Source organism: Planococcus citri, chromosome 2, assembly GCF_950023065.1.
Source record: "Planococcus citri chromosome 2, ihPlaCitr1.1, whole genome shotgun sequence".
Taxonomy (NCBI): Eukaryota; Metazoa; Arthropoda; class Insecta; order Hemiptera; family Pseudococcidae; genus Planococcus; species Planococcus citri.
Window position 1 is genome coordinate 67854040 of NC_088678.1, and position 21802 is coordinate 67875841.

The 21802-nt window shown below is 34.2% G+C and overlaps 1 protein-coding gene and 1 long non-coding RNA gene across 4 annotated transcripts in view; one reads left to right on the forward strand and one right to left on the reverse strand.

Annotated features, from left to right (window-relative positions):
- The window catches only part of LOC135837348 (uncharacterized), a 34977-nt gene extending 33947 nt beyond the window's left edge, over window positions 1–1030 (forward strand). For both annotated transcript variants that reach the window (XM_065352582.1, XM_065352584.1), the window contains one exon: window positions 9–1030. In XM_065352582.1, coding sequence (XP_065208654.1) covers window positions 9–659 — 651 coding nt within the window. In that variant the 3' untranslated portion in view covers window positions 660–1030. The remainder of the gene's footprint in view (window positions 1–8) is intronic.
- The window catches only part of LOC135837358 (uncharacterized), a 294134-nt gene that overhangs the window by 192734 nt on the left and 79598 nt on the right, over window positions 1–21802 (reverse strand). The gene's annotated exons all lie outside the window — the stretch shown is intronic.

A 21802-nucleotide genomic window follows, 5' to 3' on the forward strand; every position in this document is an offset into this window, starting at 1 on the left:
TTCAATAGGTTCAATTGAGAGACCCGTCAGAGAAAATCTACAAGTACGTAGAAAATGAAAAAAATGACTTGAAAAATAGACTCGAACAAATTTCGATTGAAATAATAAAAACAAAATTGAGTGAAGCCTTTCAATCATGGTTCAATAATGATGACGTAATAAACTTCTGCGAACTTCCTCGTGTTATAGCCACCAATGCAACTTACTCCAATTTACACAGCGATTCACAACGATATTTTTACTCGATTAGGGAAGTACTTAACATAGCTATTGAAGATATTGATGATTACCTAGTTTATCAAATCAACTTATATGGATTCCTCAATTTCAAATCATTAAAAATGCAGTACTCCGGAAAGAAAACAAAATTTGAATTTCAGGCAAGAAATGTAACTGCTCGTATTACCTGGAAACGCAATGAATATCCAATTATATCAATGAAGGTTGAAAAAATGGATGTGGAAATCGAAGAAATCATACTACGGGGGGAAATTACAACATTTTCGAGAAGAATAGTTATATTTCCTGAATCTACACTGCGGCTGTCGCCAAATCAAGGAAATGTTGAAGAACAAAAGACGCTGACTGAAAACTTGAACGCTGTAGTGATGAATTCCCTTGCGAACTCGATCAAAAGAGAAAATGAAAAAAATGTATGAACCAGTAAATATCTTCAAATAATTAATCAATGAATAGTTCGATAGTTCATGCAAAATAATCTTCACTTGAATTCAAGTAGGCAGGAAAGTTAGGGGTACTTTCTAACCATTATTCGTTGTACCTATGTAGGTACTCAATTCACGCTCCAAGTTGTAAACAAATTTTTCAACTGAATAATTTCCATTACGAAAATTACGTAAGGAGTACCTTTAGTACCTACCTACCTACATAATTCATCACTGCTAAATGTTATTATTCGATATTTTTATTAATTTTAGATATTCTTTAATTTAAGTTTTTGATATAAGTCTACATATGTCTAACGTCATAAGCTTACCTATCTTCAGTTTAAAATTAAAAAAATTATGTATTTTCTTACTTATTTCTCAAGTATGCATCGTTTTCATCATTACGAAATAACCGATATTATAAAAGTAATTAAGTGCTGTGCTATCGGGATCGCGAAACCCCTGTCTCGGGCGTTTAGTGCTCCAGAACTCGGACACTTGAATTTTTAATGCAAGCGATTCTATGATAAATCATTTCAAGTATGATAAAACGATTAAAAAATAAAGATGACGTTGTCCCTACTATTCGCAGTTTTCAAGTTGACCCTGCTCAAACTATACGATTCGCGATTTTCTTCAAAACTTTGAGCACCCCTATCACCCTAGCAAATGCACTTTGAGAACTTCGGTTCGCCCTATTCTCAATGGCGTATCAAAGTCTATCCACTTTTAATATTTTCGAAAAAATCGCCAAGCCCGCTGAAAAAGCTAGACGATTTGATAAGAAATGGCACTATCTCAGCATCCTATTCTGTAGTAGGAGAGATGGGCGCAAGGGTTTCTGTTTTCCAAACCAGTTGGAAGTAATATTAGGTAAAGAAAATACATACTTATTACGTATTACATTTGCGCATAACTTTTTAAAAAAATCATCTCTCATCTACAATTTGAAAAAAAAATACTTTATAATGTATTCTTCCGGAGTAGATACGTAATTTCGGTGATGAATAAGCACGTACTTATAGGTACATTGACGTCAAATGTTGACCATCATTTTGATCCATTAGCCACGTACAGCAGAGAATAGATAATAAATGTAGAATTAGATATCGAGGCATGAAGCGCTTCACAATTTATGGTAGAATAGCAAAATAAGTTAATATAACATACTATTTTCATCACGAATCATTTGGATAAAAACTTACCTATTGTTAATCCCTTATCATCATAACGTTGAAAAATATGCAGATGCATTCTTTACCTGAAACAAAATCAAAATAAAATAGCAAATTAGTTCTTTTCATACCTATAATACATCAGCAATGATTACAAATCAAGGCTGATTTGGTAAACGGAACTTATATAAAATAATATTGCAAACATGATCAGTCTCAATAAAAACAAAATAGGTACTCTACGGTTTGAAGATAAAATCATGATTATAACTGATAAGCTATTTTATTTGAAATCATCACATTTGGTCCAAAAGAATATCGTACCTACAAGCGGTAAATCGCACATTTCCAGACCAAAATGATGGAACAGGAAGGCGACTCATTATCCGTTAAATTAAAACCAACATAACAGGATAGGTCTTTATTAATTTTTTATAGTTTTTAAAAGATAAAATTACATAGAAATTGAAAAAAGGAAGCAGTCAGTCACGCAAACAAATTATTTTAAATGAGTTTCTCTCTAATTTTGATCGTGTGTTCGTGACTTTTCATGATGGCTTAGATAGACTGAAGTTTTAGGAGCATCGCATCCTTAATAGGTAAGACCGGTTTTCAATTTTACCTTATTCCAGATCGATTTTTTTTCGATGAAAAATCACTGTTTTTATCTCTTTACTTCTTCACAATTCACATTATAATTTTCAGAAATCCAATTGAAAGAACATTTGTTGATATTTAAAAAATTATAAAATGTGAATAAGTACATTCAATTTTTTGTTTCTACTTCTACTTCCACAATGGTCGTTGTTTTTTTACATTTGTACAGAACTTTTTAAAATATTTTTTTTGCCGGTATGTTCTCTTTGTTGTTTTACGGAAACATTTCTCATCAATTTTGTGGGAATTTTTTACGAATTTTTTCGTAATTTTAAAATCATTTTTCAATGATGAACAACTTTTTTTTACGATTTTAGTACCTAATTCGAGGCTTTAATCCTTACGATTTTCCTACAAAAAAGTCTAATCTTTATTTCGTCGGAAAAATGAGCCATTTTGTTTTCACATTGAAAATGTCAGAAAATAAGTTGAAAAACTGTCAACCACAGTCTCGCTAAAAACATTTAAAAACAAAAGTGCAATGATCGCAATACGTTTTTTTCGAAGGGCGGAGGTCCAAAAAAGTCAAAAATTTGGGTTTTGGGACATACGAGTATCTCGATCCCTATGAAGCCAAATTAGTACGAATTTTTAATTTGAGCTAACAATGCAATTTACAAATTTTTAAAAAATCCAAAAAATTTTCCATGTTGATTTTTGAAACCTCCCTCCAATTTTAAGCTCTTGAAATCAAAATTGGACTTTCGTCATAATGTTCTTGTAAAAGTAGTTGTCGCGTCGAGAGCTTTCAGAAAAAAACAGCAGCTTTTTAGCTTTAATAAAGGCCAAATGAAAGTTTGGCTAACTTTCATCTTCTTTGCGATGTTTTTGTTTGACTCTAGCTGAATACCTAGGTACCCATTTTGGAAATCTTCGATTTTTTATAAACAATTTGTACTTTTCATTTACTTAGGTAATTTGATTTGCTACGTGTGATCGACTCTAGCTCTTCAAATTCGTGAACCAGACGCGACAGTTGTTAAAAAAATGAAAAAGAATATTGCAATTGTTTCCCTTATACTCGTACTATTGATGATAGGCGATTTTCCAACATTCGGCTCGGAAACACAAGAAACAGAAGAATCGGAAGAAATAGAAGAAACGAGAGAAACAAAACCGAAGTATGAAGGTAAAGAAGGTGTCAATATTGTATTATATAAATTGGCTTAGCGTATTCCAATGTGCGTCCCAGACGATTGGCGAGGTGTAACAGGGGGTGCAAACAGTGTTGCATGCTGATAACGATACAATACCAAAATCGTACCGGTATCCATATTTTGAAGGAAAAACTCATACCACTGCCACCAATACCAAAATTTTTAATTTAACACACCATACCGATGCCGATATCAAAATTTTACCATTTAACATAGGTACCAATATCGATACCAATACCAAAATTTTTGATTTTATTGATACCCGTAGGTAGGTAGTAGGTACCAAAACCATTACCAATACCTACCAATATTATTGAAATGGTATTTTACTATTGTTTTAAAAACATCATGGTATTTCTAATTTTTTAAAATTCACTCAAAATCATTCATTTTAAAAATGTTTGGTAAATAATCCGAGTGTTGAAAGACTTACAAATGTCTGCATAGGCATACCAGTACCAAAATTTCGGAATTTCATGCACCGATACCGATAGAAATGCCAAAATTTTGGAAATCATCATACCAATACCAGAATTGAATCGTTATACAACACTGGGTGCGAACTCCCTCCATGTCATGTGCCGGACTAGAAGCTTCAAAGCAGTCAGAGCCTCAGCTTGAGCTATGATGCACTCACTATCAGATGATTTATCTACGAAGAAAGTTGTTTTCAGCATCATTTTTTCCCCATAGGTCTCACGAGTGAATTTCCACCAGATCGAGAATTTGACTTGACAGAATTTCAAGTGAGTACACTCCGTGAGATTATTCTATTGTTCAAACAGGCGCTCGGAAAAAACCTGTACGAAGAATTATTCCTGCATAACGGAACAATGGAAATTCATTCGGAAATCATCGACTTCAAGAACTTGAAAATATCTTTCGAGATTTTTCCAACCAAAGACGATACATTTTTTTTATATGCCGACAGTATCTCATGTGATCCTCGCAAACATCTCGTAGTAAGTAAATATATTATGTACCTACATATTATTATATAGGTGATAGGTAATAGGTAGGTACACAGGTAACTCAGAGTAGATTGAGTAGGTATGTAGCGTACCCCCGTGAATTCGGTAAAAATTGAGTATATCTCTTTTTTGCTTAAGTATGCGTGTTATTCATTTCTTGTAGCTCTACCAATGAACGTAGTTTAGTTACTTTCTTTAAAATTCATTTGAATACGCAATCAACATTATGAACATTACTTAATGTGTTACTGCTTGCAGATTAAATTGAAACAAAAGAAAAACGATCGGGATAGAATGACGAAAGTAACAGGAAACCTGAAATATCTTCGAACAGAAAATTCCACGCAAACATGTGAAGTATTTTTTGGCTTGGAATTCGAATTTTTAAGCATTAATATGAAATTCCACCATATGAACACAAATATACACAAGACCAGCGAGAAGCTATATGCGCCCATGGTAATTGCGAAATTTCGTGTTTTTCATGTTATTACTGAATGAAATATACAAAGTCGAATTTTTTAAATTTTTTAGACGGCCATTAAAAAAATTCAAACAAGCGTTGCCAAACTTTGTCTCTTAATTTACCATTTTCATCTATGATACACTTGATTTTAAACTTCCTAGATAACAGTTCAACTCAAATTTCAGATAACTGAATGGAAAGAATATTCATGCAATGACGTAGATGAAAAACAGCGACGAGCCATTCGCGAAAATACGTTGCAAGCAATGATGTATTGGATGAAAAAAAAACTACTCGCAACGCAACTTCCATTTCAATCAATCTGCGACAAATGTGAGCACTTGCAAAACATCTCAAATGAAATGAACAACTATAACTTTGTGCACCTCAAACCAAATCATACGACTTCAGCGATTCCTTGGAAGTCAAGTTACAGTGAAATTATAATTCGAGGTTTACACGATTTCAATCTGCGTATGCATCAAAGTGAAAATACTGTTCAATATGAAATGGAATTTCTTCATACTGCGGTAGCTTGGGAAGTTACATCGATCACTCGAGAAAAAATTGATTTTATGCCACGCCGAATCACTATGAATGGAAGTTGTACAGAGTTCACTGTTAATGCACTCAGTATACAATTGCACGAGAGCAAATTTAAGTACGTCGATAAACGTGAATACATCCGTATCACAAGCGCAGTAAAAGAAAAAATCAAGAATCTGGAGACGCTCATCGTGCATGGAATTGATCGAGAATTACAAAGTAAATAAATTCATTCTCAATCACTATAGTTATGTATATGTACATACTGAATAGTAGATATATGTACTTACATACGTAGAGAAAGACCTGAACTAAAACGCAACCTATAAAGGGAAGTAGTATTCGCAAACGCCATTTCATGAGCATGTTAAATAGTTTGGGGGGGTATAGGGGAAGAAATTCGGAATTTTTATTCATAAATAACATTTTCTAGGTTTTTACTCTCTGAAGCAGTCAAATTTCACTGCTTAGCAGTCACGACATTTTGCCTTTTTAAAAGCAGTAGTTTTTTACAGCAAAACAGTGAAAAATCTACTGAATTGGAAGAAGCTGAAATTTTTTATTAAGTACTACATAGATGGGTCATTCCACGTCAATTGGACCAAAAAGTGGTAGGCGGGTTCGGCGATTTTTTTGAAATTTTTCCTGTGGAAAGACCTTCCGAAGGGATGACCAATGGCGCAAATCGCAACCCTCTAGCCCATTTTTAAAGGCAGCCAGGGGGTGTCAAAGTTTTCACTTTTCAGTGAACCTAAAATATCATCCATTCCAGCATTGGATTACTCGATAACCGCGATACCTACCAAAATGGAACTTTTTCCCATAGTTAGAGGTTTTGAAAGACCTGTTGGAGATATCATAAAAATCAGTGTTGCCACTTTTTTTCGTAAAAAAAAAATCAGCTAAAAAAGTTTCAAAACGTAGGTTTCATATCGTTCCGACTCTCAAAAATTCTGAAAAAAATATATTGTGGACAACTGTTTATACTGAACAACATATTAAAAAATTGGGATGGTAACTTGTAACAAAGTCGATTTAAAAAAATTTAAACTTTGCGAAAAAATGCGATTTTTTTATTTAAAACATAAAAAAAAGTTTTGATCGGTAAAGTTGACCCACTTGACCCCTATTTTCACGTATCTGTTGAAAAAGTTGAAAAAACCCTTTTCACTTGATGAAATAAACTCCTCACAAAAAAATCCAAATTTGAAAAAATTCAATTTTCAATTTCAAACATCAAAAAAAGTTTAAATTTATTCAGTTGTCTTATTTTGACCACTTTCTGACGTATTTCATGAAAAAGTTGATGAAAATCTCACTCACAGCAAAAAAATGAAATTTGTTTTTTTTTAAATTTTTTTGAATTTTGATTTTTTTGTGATGAGTTCATTTCACCGAGTGAAGAGGTTTTTTCAACTTTTTCAACAGATACGTAAGAAAAGGGGACAAATAGGTCAACTTTACCAATCACAACTTTTTTTCATGTTTTAAATAAAAAAATCGCATTTTTTCGCAAAGTTTATTTTTTTTTTAAATCGACTTTGTTACAAGTTACCATCCCAATTTTTTAATATGTTGTTCAGCATAAAAATGTGTCCATTATATATTTTTTTCAGAATTTTTGAGAGTCGAAACGATATGAAACCTACGTTTTGAAACTTTTTTAGCTAATTTTTTGTACGAAAAAAAGTGGCAACACTGATTTTTATGATATCACCAATAAGCCTTTCAAAACCTCTAATTATGGGAGAAAGTTCCATTTTGGTAGGAATCGCGGTTATCGAGCAATTCACTGCTGAAATGGATGATATTTTAGGTTCACTGAAAACTTTGACACCCCCTGGCTGCCGTTAAAAATGGACTAGAGGGCTGCGATTTGCGTCATTGGTGATCCCTTCGGAAGGTCTTTCCACAGAAAAAATTTCAAAAAAATCGCCGAACCCACTACCACATCTTGGTCCAATTGACGTGGAATGACCCAGATTTGAAGTACCTAATGTTTTGTTCAAGTAATGGGTTTTCCACCAGAAACTTCACAATTTTCCGATCCCACCTTGAAAATATCGATATTGAACTATCGATATTTATATTTCAAAATCGTTAATTTCAATATTCAAAAAAATATATATATCGAAGTAAATTTCAATATATCAACACCAAGCTATTTCAGCTGATTCCATGTACGTGTGACCTCTGGAGAGTACCTACATCATTATACTTGTTGTTTAGAGATAGAAATTATAGATATGTACTTAAAACTTGATAAAACAAAACAATAATTTTGTGTTTGTAGATAATACACAATGTGACGCTACCCAAATCTTCAAGGACGTCATTCGCCTAATATTGTTGACCTTTCAAGAATACCCATATAAAAATATATTCTATAATAATGGAAGACAAACCGTATATTTTTCCGACATTACCAATATTAAAAAGGAAAAGTCTCAGCATTCGGATTTGAAGCATAAAAAATGTTTATTTCACAACAGTCTAGAGGTGACTGCTACTTTATTAAGCCATAACCTATAATCACATACCACCTAATCGCAGACATGTTTGGACCGGCGATCTGTAGAGAAGCTTCACTATCCAACTCTCCAATTCATTTCAGGTAGATGAGCTTAATTACAAGAAAATCGCAGCCAACGTCAAATTGCAATATCATGCTGGTAACGAAACGAAAATAATCATCGCTCTTTTCGAAATGAAAAATCTCAATTCTACGTCTCACAACTTGTTGAGTACAAAGGAACTGGAAACAGAAATTGATCGCAATTTCATGATTGCAAACAAAACAACCATGGTAAGAAAAATAATCGATACCTACTTAAGTATCTAAGTATACGTTTATTCAGTCCACTTTCCATATCGGGATATTCTACATGATAATCGTACCTAATAAATGAATAATATTCAATTTCAGATTCTATCAAACCAAAATTATCCGAGAAAACAGCGTATTTTAATCGCCGAAAACATATATAATTCTTTTCTTGACGAGATGAAAGATCAAATAATCAATGCCGCAGAATCATTTCGCGAGTTGTCTGATATTTGCACGGATCCAATGAAAGAATACCAGAGACAGCTTCCAAATTATCAGCAAACTCGCAAAAAGTATTACGTTATTTCTTTTCTTTCAGATTGGAACGATACTACATACCCTTTCACTAGTCGATTTGTTGAGGTAATAATCGACGGAACGTGGAATTTCAAATCTATCAATGTAGGATACAAATACGAAAATGAATATCCTGTCTTTTACGATTTGCGGATGGAAAACGTCACTGGCAGCATCAAACAAAGTGGTGCTTCTGATGCTAGTGAAACAGTAAAACTGAATTTCTTCGTGAAAAATTTGAACCTACATTTTAGAAACAAGATTGTTTGGGCGGAAGTTCATGAGTCTGAGCAAGACTGCATCATTCCAACCACGCTTCATAACTCATCTCTCATTATTAAAACCGTAATTATAGAAAAAATTCAGCGATCCATTGCATCTTTCATCCAACTACCAGTGTTCGGTAAGTTTTTAGATTCTATGTACATTAGGGCGGGTAGAAAAAAAACGTAGCTAGGTCTCAGAATTTTCTGAAATTCACATATGTGGTTCCTTTTGAGTTGAAACCATCCCAAAAAAATTTTTAGCCCTCCGCGGCACCATGGGGCTGAGCCACGTGGCCTCAAAGTGGGGCCATTTTAGCTAAAAATTCACGTTTTTCAGGTTTAAAGCTCCAAAATCGATTTCTAAAATTTACGGGTAGCACTCAATTTGTAGAGTTGGAGATTCTGGATCTCCCTGTGCAGTTAATTTTTTTTTCGGTGGTCGCTTACGTCGGCATAAATTCGTTGAAAGTATGAAAATTGCTGATTTTAAGGTATCAGGAAAACGTTTCCGCGAATTTATGCCCAAATGGTGTTTTGTAGGGGGACATATCGATGTAATAAGTTGTATATGTAGTCGAAGGGTTGAATTTAGAATCATCAATATGCCCTCAGATCGCCGATAGGGTACATGATTCAACTTTTGTACAACATTTTAGGATTTCATAAATTTGAAAATTTCATCAGATTGCTTCTACTTATTTTTTTCATGTTTTCAAAAAAATTTTCATTTCATATTTTAAAAATTCAATTTTGAATGACATATGTATCTTGGAAGTACACAAAACGTTTTTTAAAAAATGTGAAAATCATTCAAAAATATGAAAAAATGATAAGTTAAGACCATCAAAAAACGACAAAAATTTGAGAAAATGTCTCATTCGCGTAAAATTTTACACAGACTGCTTGGTTTATTGAAAAGTACCTAATACCAAGAATTAATCGGAAATTCTCAAAATTGAATGATGATTTGTCAAAACTGCAGGAAGTGTCATAAAAATTGTCAAAATTGACTAAAAAAAAACAGTTTTTATTTTCAAAATTCAAAGTACAAATTACCCTAAAAAAGTTGGAAAAAAAAACTCAAAGACCACAAAAATCCTTTTTCGATTCCACTTTAGGCATCGCGTTGATGCTTCTAAATTTATTTTCGATTTTTGTCGTTTTTTGATGGTCTATCATTTTTTCATATTTTTGAATTAAGTATTTTCACATTTTTCAAAAAAGGTTTTATGTACTTCCAAGATACATTTATGTCATTCAAAATTGAATTTTTAAAATATGAAATGAAAATTTTTTTGAAAACATGAAAAAAATAAGTAGAAGCAATCTGATGAAATTTTCAAATTTATGAAATCCTAAAATGTTGTACAAAAGTTGAATCATGTACCCTATCAGCGATCTGAGGGCATATTGATGATTCTAAATTCAACCCTTCGACTACATATACAACTTATTACATCGATATGTCCCCCTACAAAACACCATTTGGGCATAAATTCGCGGAAACGTTTTCCTGATACCTTAAACTCAGCAATTTTCATACTTTCAACTAATTTATGCCGACGTAAGCGACCACCGAAAAAAAAATTAACTGCACAGGGAGATTCAGAATCTCCAACTCTACAAATTGAGTGGTACCCGTAAATTTTAGAAATCGATTTTGGAGCTTTAAACCTGAAAAACGTGAATTTTTAGCTAAAATGGCCCCACTTTGAGTCCACGTGGCTCAGCCCCATGGTGCCGCGGGGGGCTAAAAATTTTTTTGGGGTGGTTTCAACTCAAAAGTAACCATCATATGTGAATTTCAGAAAATTCTGAGACCTACGTTTTTTTTCGACCCGCCCTATTCTACATACCTATATATTATTGACCCAAGAAAATTGTGTGGAACTGAAAACAAGAAGTAGTTAACATCGGAGCTGGAACTCAACATGGAACTTGTAAGATAACAGAACTGAAATTGAAAGTAATAATTGAATCAGACTGGAACTGAAACTGTAGAAATAGTCACAAGAAGTGTATTTTTTGTTGGTTTGTTTCAAATGGAAAAAAATTTTTAAATTGATAATTTTTCAGAAAAATAAATTTGCACATATCAATGAAATTTTAGTTTTTTGAGAAAAACTAAGCACTCTAGAAAAAAAACTAACATCATTATGTCGATTGGAAATTTAATTCTCTACAACTTTGTTCACATGACATTTTTTTTTTGACGCTTCCTTTCGCCTCCAGATCAATTTTAATGAAAGGTTATAACACAAAATGTGTTCCAAACATTGAAATATTTCCTCTTTAAGGTTTTATTTTTCAAAGTGTTCTTATGCTAAGTGAAGGTACGATACCAGATCTTTAAAATGATGTGCTATTCATTCCTCACAATTGATTATAAGTACCTAGATGAAAATAATGAATCAAGTTTTTAAAAAAAAGAAAATCACTCTCCTGTAAAATTTCACTTTTTCGAGATGTAACCTTATTACTCCCAAGGTGCGATATATACCCATTTTCTAACAAACGTCCACGTCACATTGATTTTCTGTACTTCATAGTTTTAATTTGCTTGAAAACTCATTCCATATAATTATCTACTTAGGTACATCAGGCGAGTCGGAAATAAAACAGCAAAAATTGCACGAACAATTGGAGATGAAAGCAAAGCGGAATGAATCGCCATCACAATACGATATTTCGTCCTTATTTTCAGAACAGTTCGTCTCAACTTTACAAAATCTTCGAAGTGCCATGAAGGAACACTTATACCGAATCAATTATCATCCTATAAAAGACGCTAACGACATTCCTGATGAGATGAAAAGACTGAATAAATCTTCTAATCATTTCATCTCTTTGAATGATGTCAAAATTTCATTAGCTTTTCCAATCACTCGCGAAGAAACACGTGACCCGCTTGATCACTCTCAGGTAAGGCGATTATTTGAATCAAGTTCTGCTTTTTAAACTTTCATTGCACCAGGAATGGAAATACTTAGGTATAGGAAGCAATTATATGTAACACATTTATCATACCTACATTGTATTGTAGGTGCAGATCGTCTATAATGGGACGCTACACTTGAAAGGAATAGTTGAAATAATGAGCAATTCAAGCATCGCTTCTGCTAGTATTTATTTTTGGGCGAGGAACCGTTGCACGATTATTACTTTTAAAAATGACAGTAACGGAGAATTCCAACTTGACGTCATCATTGAAAACATGGAAGTGAGTAAGGGTGTCTATAAAGTATTTTAGTAGGTAAAGGAACTTTACCTTTAAAAAACATGTTTACTTATCTACTCGTACATTACAGTCAAAAACGTTTCTTAGGTTCGAATAAAAAACTCGACACAAAACATGCACAAGAGCGTAATAAACGAAGAAAATGACTTGAAAATTAAACTGAAACAAATTTCGATTTTAATAATAAAAACAAAATTTCCGGAAGTTCGAACATGGTTTAGCAATAAAGTCAACAATTTTTGCGAAATCCCTCATATCGCTGCAAATGAAACGTATTCTGATTTGCTCAACGATTCACAGCAATATGTTTATCCAATGAAGGGCATCTCACGAGAAACGTATCCGAAACCTTTAATTTATCACATCAGCTTACACGGATTATTCAATTTCAAATTGCTGAATCTGCAAACTAGCGAGAAAGATACAAGATTTCATTTCGAGGCGAGAAATTTGACTGCCCATATTATTTGGAATTATGTTTCGGATAACTTCCTATCAGTCGAAGCTGAAAAACTGGATGTGCAAATCGAAGCGATTGAATTGATAGGAAAAATTGATGAGGATTCATACGACCTGCAGTTTTTTGACGAATCTACACTACTGCTTTCACCAAATCAAGGAAACATCGAAGAACAAAAGTCGTTGACAGAAAACTTGAATAAGATCGTTATGCCTTCCATTAAGCAGTCAATCATAACAGCACACGAAGAAATCAAAATTAATTTGACGCAATCGATAGGTAACTAACAAAAATTCACAGCATGAAATTACGAAATGCAATTTAATTAGTCCTGATTTTTGTTTAGGTACGACAGATTCTATCCAACGTGTCTCTGAATTCCGATGGAAGAGCTATTATGATCTTAACGCGAACCTATTTGAAGACATAACCGGGCTCGTAATAAATTCATTACGCGAGTTAATCCTAATTTTCAGACAGGCGTTTGGAAGAAACTTCTGTGAAGAATTGTTCTCGCAGAATCAAACAATGGAAATACCTTCGGGAATGACCAGCTTGGAAAACTTACAAATATCTTTTAGCATTTTCCAAACTGGTAACAACATGTTTTTTATATATACTGATGATATTGAATGCCAGCCTGGAAAATATTTACGAGTAAGAATTTACTACTAACTAGAACATGAAACAAACCATGATGTAATTATCACATTGTAATCTGAACTTCAATTGAGGAACGAAAATTTCCAAAACGGCTCAAGTCCACTTTAACTTTTGCACTTTTCGAGAAAATCGACAAAAACTTGTTACACTTTATATAGGAATGGGTCTAAATACACCATCCACCAGATGGCGCCAAATAACGCGATTCGAAAAAAATGGACTTGAGCCGTTTTGGAAATTCGTTCTTCAATTATTGTAATAGGTACTTCTTTGAAACAACATTGGATCTGTGTCACGATGTAGGTATAGAGAGCCTCCAAAATCACCCAAGTAACTCTTTATCCTGTTTCAAGATACAAATACAATTTTTCAAAATGGCACACTCGATGGGAAAAGCTATGCTCCCTCAAGTTTGGGCTGACATTTTGAAATAAAAGTACTTGTACGACCGTGAAGTATATCAAGTAAACGTGGTATGTTTTCGGAGGTTCTGAACACGAATCACATCAGTTTTTCGGTTGAGCTTCATCCAAAAACCCCAGCACCCCTCTCCCCTGGGTCAATTCCAAAAAAAATGTTTCAGTAACGCAATACATGAAATATGCAGTATGTTTTCCAGGGTCCCGCAGTATGACCAATGTTTTCTGATTGAGACTAATTTGAGTACGCTAATAGTCCACTCCAGGACCAAACTTGAAATGAATATTGTTTGGTGCCATCAGTGCATCGCATGACGCTCAATCAAAAAACGGATGTCATATTCGTGTTCAGCGCCATCGAAAACTTATCATATCATGCATCACGTTACCCAAACACTGTTTTGTAATTTGAACCAGAATGAGGCGTGCTGGGGAGGGCGAGGGCATGGGATGAAGCTCTATCGAAAAATTGAAGTCATATTCGTGTTCAGCACCTACGAAAACATATCAGTTGACACGTCACATAATCATACTGTTTTTTGAAATTTCGGCACTTTAACTCCATCTATCGAAAGTGCCCAATTGCCCATTTTAAAAGCTTTAGGAATCCTTTAGGAACACATACAGGGTGCCCAGAAATATCGAGTACCCCAAAGAAAGTTTTTCATTAAAAATATAGGTTGTCAACGTGAAATAGATGCATATGATTGGTGGAATGTTATTTCTCCAGTCCAACAACCAATCATGTGCTATCATTATTATCATTCACTGTGACCAACCAAAGTATTTTAGTAGAACACTTTTTTAGGGGTACTCGATATTTCTGGGCACCCTGTAGAAAAGAAGTAGGTACCTATGTTTAACGTGGAAAAAGAAACTCTTGCTTCTCAAATAAATATCATCATTGAAGCCTGATGATGAACACTTGCTGTTTGAAAAGCTTTGCACCAATAAATATGAGTACTTATTTGAGAAGCAAGAGCTGTTTTTATCACAGTTCACGTGTCCTATTTCTACTCCCCTGTCAGTATGCAATCCGTTTCAGGAAAAATGACCCAATCCCAAATTAAAGTACGAGTATTTGAGATTTCACGTCGATCCACGAGTAGATATGCTATTGCCATCAAAATCCAAGACCACTCTTAGGGCTTCACTAAGCGGCTGAAAATTTTCAAATCGTTCATTTTTGGATAAGTTCGTGTTTTGAAAATTTTGTCTTGGAAAATATATCGTATTTCACATTAATTTAGCAAAAAGATTGAATGATGGGGGCAACTTGACTAAATTTGGCAGTAATTTCTACTGAACAGTTCTCTCAGTGCATCTGCATACAGGAAATGGAGAGTATCTTGACCTAACACATACGTTATAAATATTGAAATAAAAACTAGCGACAGCACACTACCCTGCGGCAGTCCAATTTTATGTCACCTCCGGGTACTGTCCTTCCCAGTTAGAGTCAGATAAAGAAAGGCGATCTTCTAGGTACCTCTACCTACTATAGTATGTGTGGTGACAATCTCCATAAACTTACAATAAGATATTTCATCTGTAAAGAGTGTCCTAAAATAACGGGCACTAATAGCTCGATATTTTTTTTTACAAACTTTATAGTCCGGCATATGACAATAGGAGTAATTGTATCCCCCCGCCGATCCTCCGGTACAACTTTTTTCTCAAAGGGGACATCCTAAGGAACATTTTAAAGCAAACTTGCCAAAAAAAAAGTTGGCCTTACTTACAAAATGGCGGCCATTTTGATTGACAGGTCAGCCGAAATCGCAGATTTTGCGTTTCAACATAGGACTTGCACGAACTTTTTCAAACTTTACAAAGGTAGATCGAAAGATCATGCAAAAATTCATCACCTGTCAAAATTTTAAGTGCTAAAGTGCGTTTTTCGATTTTTGGTGAATTTTTGAAAATCGAATTTAGGCCAAAAATGAGGGAAAAAATCAAAATTTTACCAAATTGACCGAGAAAGCTGAAATTTGGGATATACCCTATTGTCGACATGCCAAATCGATTGGAAACGGTTTCAACCTGTTTTGAGCAGTTCTGGAGCCTCCAGCAAGATTTTTGAAACTCGAAATTTTCACAAAATTCCATCAAATTGGAGTTGTAAAGCTAAAATTCATTCTAAAAACTAATTTCAATACGCTACGAAGTACTGCAGGTGAATTTCAAGGCGTTTTGGAGCCTCCAGCGACTTTCTGAAAATTCCTGAAACCTCCAGCAGATTTTTGAAACTTTGAATTTTCACAAAATTTCATCAAATTAATGGAGATGGAAAGCTGAAATTTACTCTACACTCCAATTTTAACACCCTCTGAAGAGGACTTCAGGTGGGCTTAAGTAATTTTAAGGCCTCCAGCGACTTTTTTTGAAAATTACTGGAGCTTCCAGCAGATTTTTGTAACTTTAAATTTTCACAAAATTTCATCAAATGCCGCATGGAGATGTAAAGCTGAAATTTACTCCACACTTCAATTTTAACACCTTCTGAAGACGACTTCAGGTGTTTTCAAGTCATTTTAGGGCCTCCAGCGACTTTTTTTTTAATTACTGGAGCCTCCAGTAGATTTTTGAAACTTGAAATTTCCCCAACATTAATTTATCAAATGGAGTTGGCAAGCTGAAATTTACTTCGAAGACTACATGATGGTTGAAAATCGTTTTGAAGCTTCCAGCTACTTTTAGGAAATTTCAATTTTCCAAAAAAAATCATACAACCTTTCAAAAAGTTTCTGGAGGCTCCAAAACGACTTGAAATTCATCAGCAGTCAACTTCGTAGCGTATTGAAATTAGTTTGCAGAATGAATTTCGACTTTCCATCTTAGTTTGATGAAACTTTGGGGAAATTTCAAGTTTCAAAAATCTACTGTAGGCTCCAGTAATTTTCAAAAAAGTCGTTGGAGGCTCTAAAATGACTTAAACCCACCTGAAGTCGTCTTCAGAGGGTGTTAAAATTGGAGTGTAGAGTAAATTTCAGCTTTCCATCTCCATTTGATGAAATTTTGTGAAAATTTAAAGTTTCAAAAATCTGCTGGAGGTTTCAGGAATTTTCAAAAAGTCGCTGGAGGCTCTAAAACGCCTTGAAATTCACCTGCAGTACTTCGTAGCGTATTGAAATTAGTTTTTAGAATAAATTTTAGCTTTACAGCTCCAATTTTATGGAATTTTGTGGGAATTTCGAGTTTCAAAAATCTGCTGGAGGCTCCAGAACTGCTCAAAACAGGTTGAAACCGTTTCCAATCGATTTGGCATGTCGACAATAGGGTATATCCCAAATTTCAGCTATCTCGGTCAATTTGGTAAAATTTTGATTTTTTTCCTCATTCTTGGCCTAAATTCGATTTTCAAAAATTTACCAAAAATCGAAAAACGCACTTTAGCACTTAAAATTTTGACAGGTGATGAATTTTTGCATGATCTTTCGATCTACCTTTGTAAAGTTTGAAAAAGTTCGTGCAAGTCCTATGTTGAAACGCAAAATCTGCGATTTCGGCTGACCTGTCAATCAAAATGGCCGCCATTTTGTAAGTAAGGCCAACTTTTTTTTTTGGCAAGTTTGCTTTAAAATGTTCCTTAGGATGTCCCCTTTAAGAAAAAAGTTGTACCGGTGGATCGGCGGGGGCGGGGGGGGTGCACTTACTCCTAATGTCATATGCCGGACTATTAATATGTACAATTTAATAATTCTCAATGTGTGCTATTGATAAGTATACTTACTCAAGTGTTACCCAACTGCTTGCAGATCAAATTGAAACAAAAAAACAGCATGCAGGCTAAAATCATGAAACTAACAGGAAGCTTAAAATATCCTCAATTAGAAAATTCAACACAAACATGCCAAGTTAACTTCAGTATGGAATTCGAATTTCTCAGCATTCAAGTGATGTTCCACCATGATGTAACTAATAATAATACGCATGAAACCAGTACAGACTTGAAGGTAGGTTGGCTCACACTTCACACATTAAGGCTGTTGTTCAATGCCCACATTTGAAAATTTTTGTACTGTTGCTACCATTCAATGTGCGAGGGCGAAGATCCTAATGCGCGGAAATGGCATATTTTATGAACGTTAAATTATGGCTACCTAGTTGGCTACACCCTAAATTTATCTTCGGGAAAAAAGTGCGCTGTCTCAGGACAGGGTCCCCTACACAAAAAGCACGCCCGTTCAAGAGCGTCAAGCGAATGCTTTTAAAAAATTTAATGGTTATAGGTAGCAAAACTTTCCAAAAAAAAAAAGTCCAATTCTGTCACCTTTTCAAAAACATAATACTTACATGTGTCATTTCAGGTAACAGAATGGATTGAACATTCATGTAATGAAATAGATGAAGAACAACGAACAGTCGTACGCAAAAATACGTTACAAGCAATGCTAGATCGGGTTGAAAAAACGCTATTCACAAACCCCAAATTCCCATTTCAATCAATCCGCGAAAGATGTGAACAGTTGCTAAATGATTTCCACGAAACAACACGTGATGATTATGTGTTCTTCAAATCTGGTTATAATGCTGCAAAATTTCTTTGGAAGACAGAACAAAGTGACATTTTGATTCGAGGATTACACTATTTTAGTTTGCACATGCATCATTTCGAAGACGCGGTTCAATATAAAGTTGATTTCCCTCGTACTTCAATAAATTGGGTGGTAAAATCGGTCATTGCACAGAACTTTATCAGGGAGTGGCAACACATTGCTATGAATGGAACATTCAACGACTTCACTAATAATGCATTCAATATAAAATTTCTGGAGAGCCAACTTGAAAACGAAAACATCATACCATCAGCAGAACAAATCAACAATCTGGAGACACTCATCGCACGCGGAATTGATCAAGAATTACGAAGTGAATAAACTTTTTGAGAAAATTACGTGCCTACCTATCGTAAAAGTTCAATCGGAGATTTATAGTTTTGCTTGAACTGCAACAGGATACGATGTAGTTGCAGTCGATATTAGTCTAGACTAGACCCGTATTTCAGTCCGGTGGATCACCCAAACATTAAAAAAATTGACAAAGGTCCAAATCCGGGTTGAGCGTCTTTTATGATACCGCAACCTTATCAAAATTCTAAAAATCACGATAAAATTTTGTGCTCAAAATTCTTCAAAAATGCTTGACAAATTTTTCGTGAATTTCAGTTCAATGAGCGTGGAACAAACTCGTTTATGCCATGAATTTACTAGGGGCCCCTATACTTAGTAAGACCGGTCGCCGTTGTGCTGAATTTTCAAAAAATTCGCACTTAACAGGCACTGACAACTGAAGTAAGATCCAGTAGGTCAAGGTACTTAAAAAAAAAGTTTAGGATCTAAGCCATTTTGAAAATTTTTTAGGCTTCACTCCTATATTAAGCAACTGGGAAAATCCAAAATACGTCTTTTCTGACATGTTAGATGCACAATATATATAAAAAGTCAACTTACAAATAAATTTTTGTAACACAAAAATCCCAGCCAAATTCAATTTCCAGAGCACTTTTGCACTTTTTGCCAGTTGGACTGCAGACTAGAGTATTACTGTAGATTATAGGTACAAATTAATTTCATATTTTATATTGCATCTGATTACAGATAATGGGCATCGTGATGTCACTGAAATCTTCTGCAGGAACATCATTTCTGAAATGATGTTCAGTTTCGGGAATGGCGGATTCGAAAATCCATTCGAAAGCGACGAGAAAAAAGCAACATACGTTTTCAACATTAAATCAGATGTTCTCCAGAATTCAAATTCTGAATTCATAAAATGTTCATTTAATAATAGTCTGGAGGTTCCTAGTACCTAATAGCCATACCTAAGTATCCTCCAAATATAGTCCGTCTAATTAGGATTGACCTACAAATTTTGTTAGAAAAAAAGCAATATTGCCGAATACGCGATTATTTTAGGGGCACAAATATCTTTATTGGCTAATTTATCAACATATTTTTGTAATGAAACTTTGGAAAAACTAATGTTCGAATGATTATCCAAGTTTAAGTTACCTAAGCAGCAGCAAAAATAGCAATTGGTGTAATTCATTTATCAGTTTTTTTTTACGATCTGAAATGTTTGGCAATGATGCCACGATTTTCAGCTTCCTGATTGGCTAATGAAACATTTTTTACATTTTTTTTGTACTTAGTACTGAGAGGTCAATTTTAATTAGACGGACTCTTACATTCTGTATGTACATAGAGTTGTGCAGAATGAAAAGTTTTTTTTTTCAAATTAGGTACTTTTCTTTCAATGAAAAGTTGAAAACTTGTTCGATTGCGCATTGAGCCACATTGGTTCACTTTTAACGGAGTACGTATAATGGTACCAGTCGATCAAAGTTGAAATAGCAAAATACCTGTTCAAGGTTACCCCAATGGCCAATACTCCAAGAAACAATAGAAATCGATTGAAACGGTCACAAACACTGTATTTGTAAATCTCAGTTTTTATGGGCACTGAATTGCATTTCGATCTTTTTCATCACAAATTTTAACTTTTTATTCCACTGAAATTATTACTTTTCCAAAAAAGTGTACATCTTTATATGCATAACATGATACGAGGATTTTTACAAACATATTTACATTTAAAATCTGAAGATGTTTTATTATCCAATCCAATTCTCGACCTTTTTCAGATTGGTGCGTTCAGTCACAAACAAGTTACAGCGCAAGTAAATTTACAATATCAGGCAGGTAATGAAGCGATGAAAAAAATATCTGCGTTTGTAAAAATGAGAAATTTCAATTCTACGCCCTACAACTTTTTATTAGACACAAAGGAATTAGAAACGAAAATAGAACGTAATTTACACGTCTCAAAAAGAACAATCATGGTAAGAAAAATCATAAATCCATGTAGGTACCTACTTACACGTATGCGCGTTAATTTAATCAAGCTCACCGCAGCTCACGTATTACCTACCTATCCGGATATTTCTACAAAATAACATAAATTTTAATTTCAGATTTTATCAATGCATCGTTTTGAAAAAAAGGATCGCATTGCAATTGGTGAAGCTGTTTTCGGATATTTTGTTAAAGAGATGAAGGATAGAATCATCAGCGTCGTGGAATTAATTAGCCCAATATCTGATACGTGCAAGCTCTATGTGGACAAACTTCAAAGACTGTATTCAAATTACCAGAAAAATCACAAAAAGTACTACATTTCATTTCCCACGGACTGGATTGATACTGTAGATCCTTTTACCAATCGATACGTTAGAATAATAATCAACGGACCGTGGAATTTTAAATCCATGAATACGAGGTACAGCAAAACAGCTCTTGTCTTATGGGATTTACAATTAGAAAACATCACCGGCAGTATCAAACAAATCGATGCACTTGATCCCGGCACAGCTGTACAACTGAACTTCATCGTGAAGTGTTTATCGATTAAAATATATCGAAAGAATGGAACAGTTCGGGCAGAAGTTCTCGATTCCAAGCAAACCTTCATCACTTCAATTATCCCTAACAGCAACTCTCCTTCTATTCGTACAAATGTAATCATAGAAAAGTTTCAGAAATCCATTGCATCTTTCATTTACTCATCATATAATCAAAGTGAGTTTTCAAGTTTTTTTTCAATAATAGTAGAGCCAGACAGTTTCACAATAATTTACTAGGTACCTACCCAGTTACTGCTTGATAAAAGAAAATGGGTACCTACTCGCAGCATTTGAAACACGATAAAAAAATATGGGCAATTTTTTTTATTTCAACATAGTAACCGGATCCCCTACAATTTTTTTTTTCAAAACTCAGTATTTTCAACTGATCAATAATTTTCACTGTATGATACCTTACAGTAAAAAATTATTCCATTTGTATGGAACTCTTTAATCAAGTACATATATCGAATTTTCAACAATAAAACTTTGAAAAAATTGCAGAGGAGTCTTAAGGACTGACCCCTTTGTGCTGTGATTGGCGGAAACGTTTTGTAGCCCATCAGACTCCGGACGCGCGGGGTAAT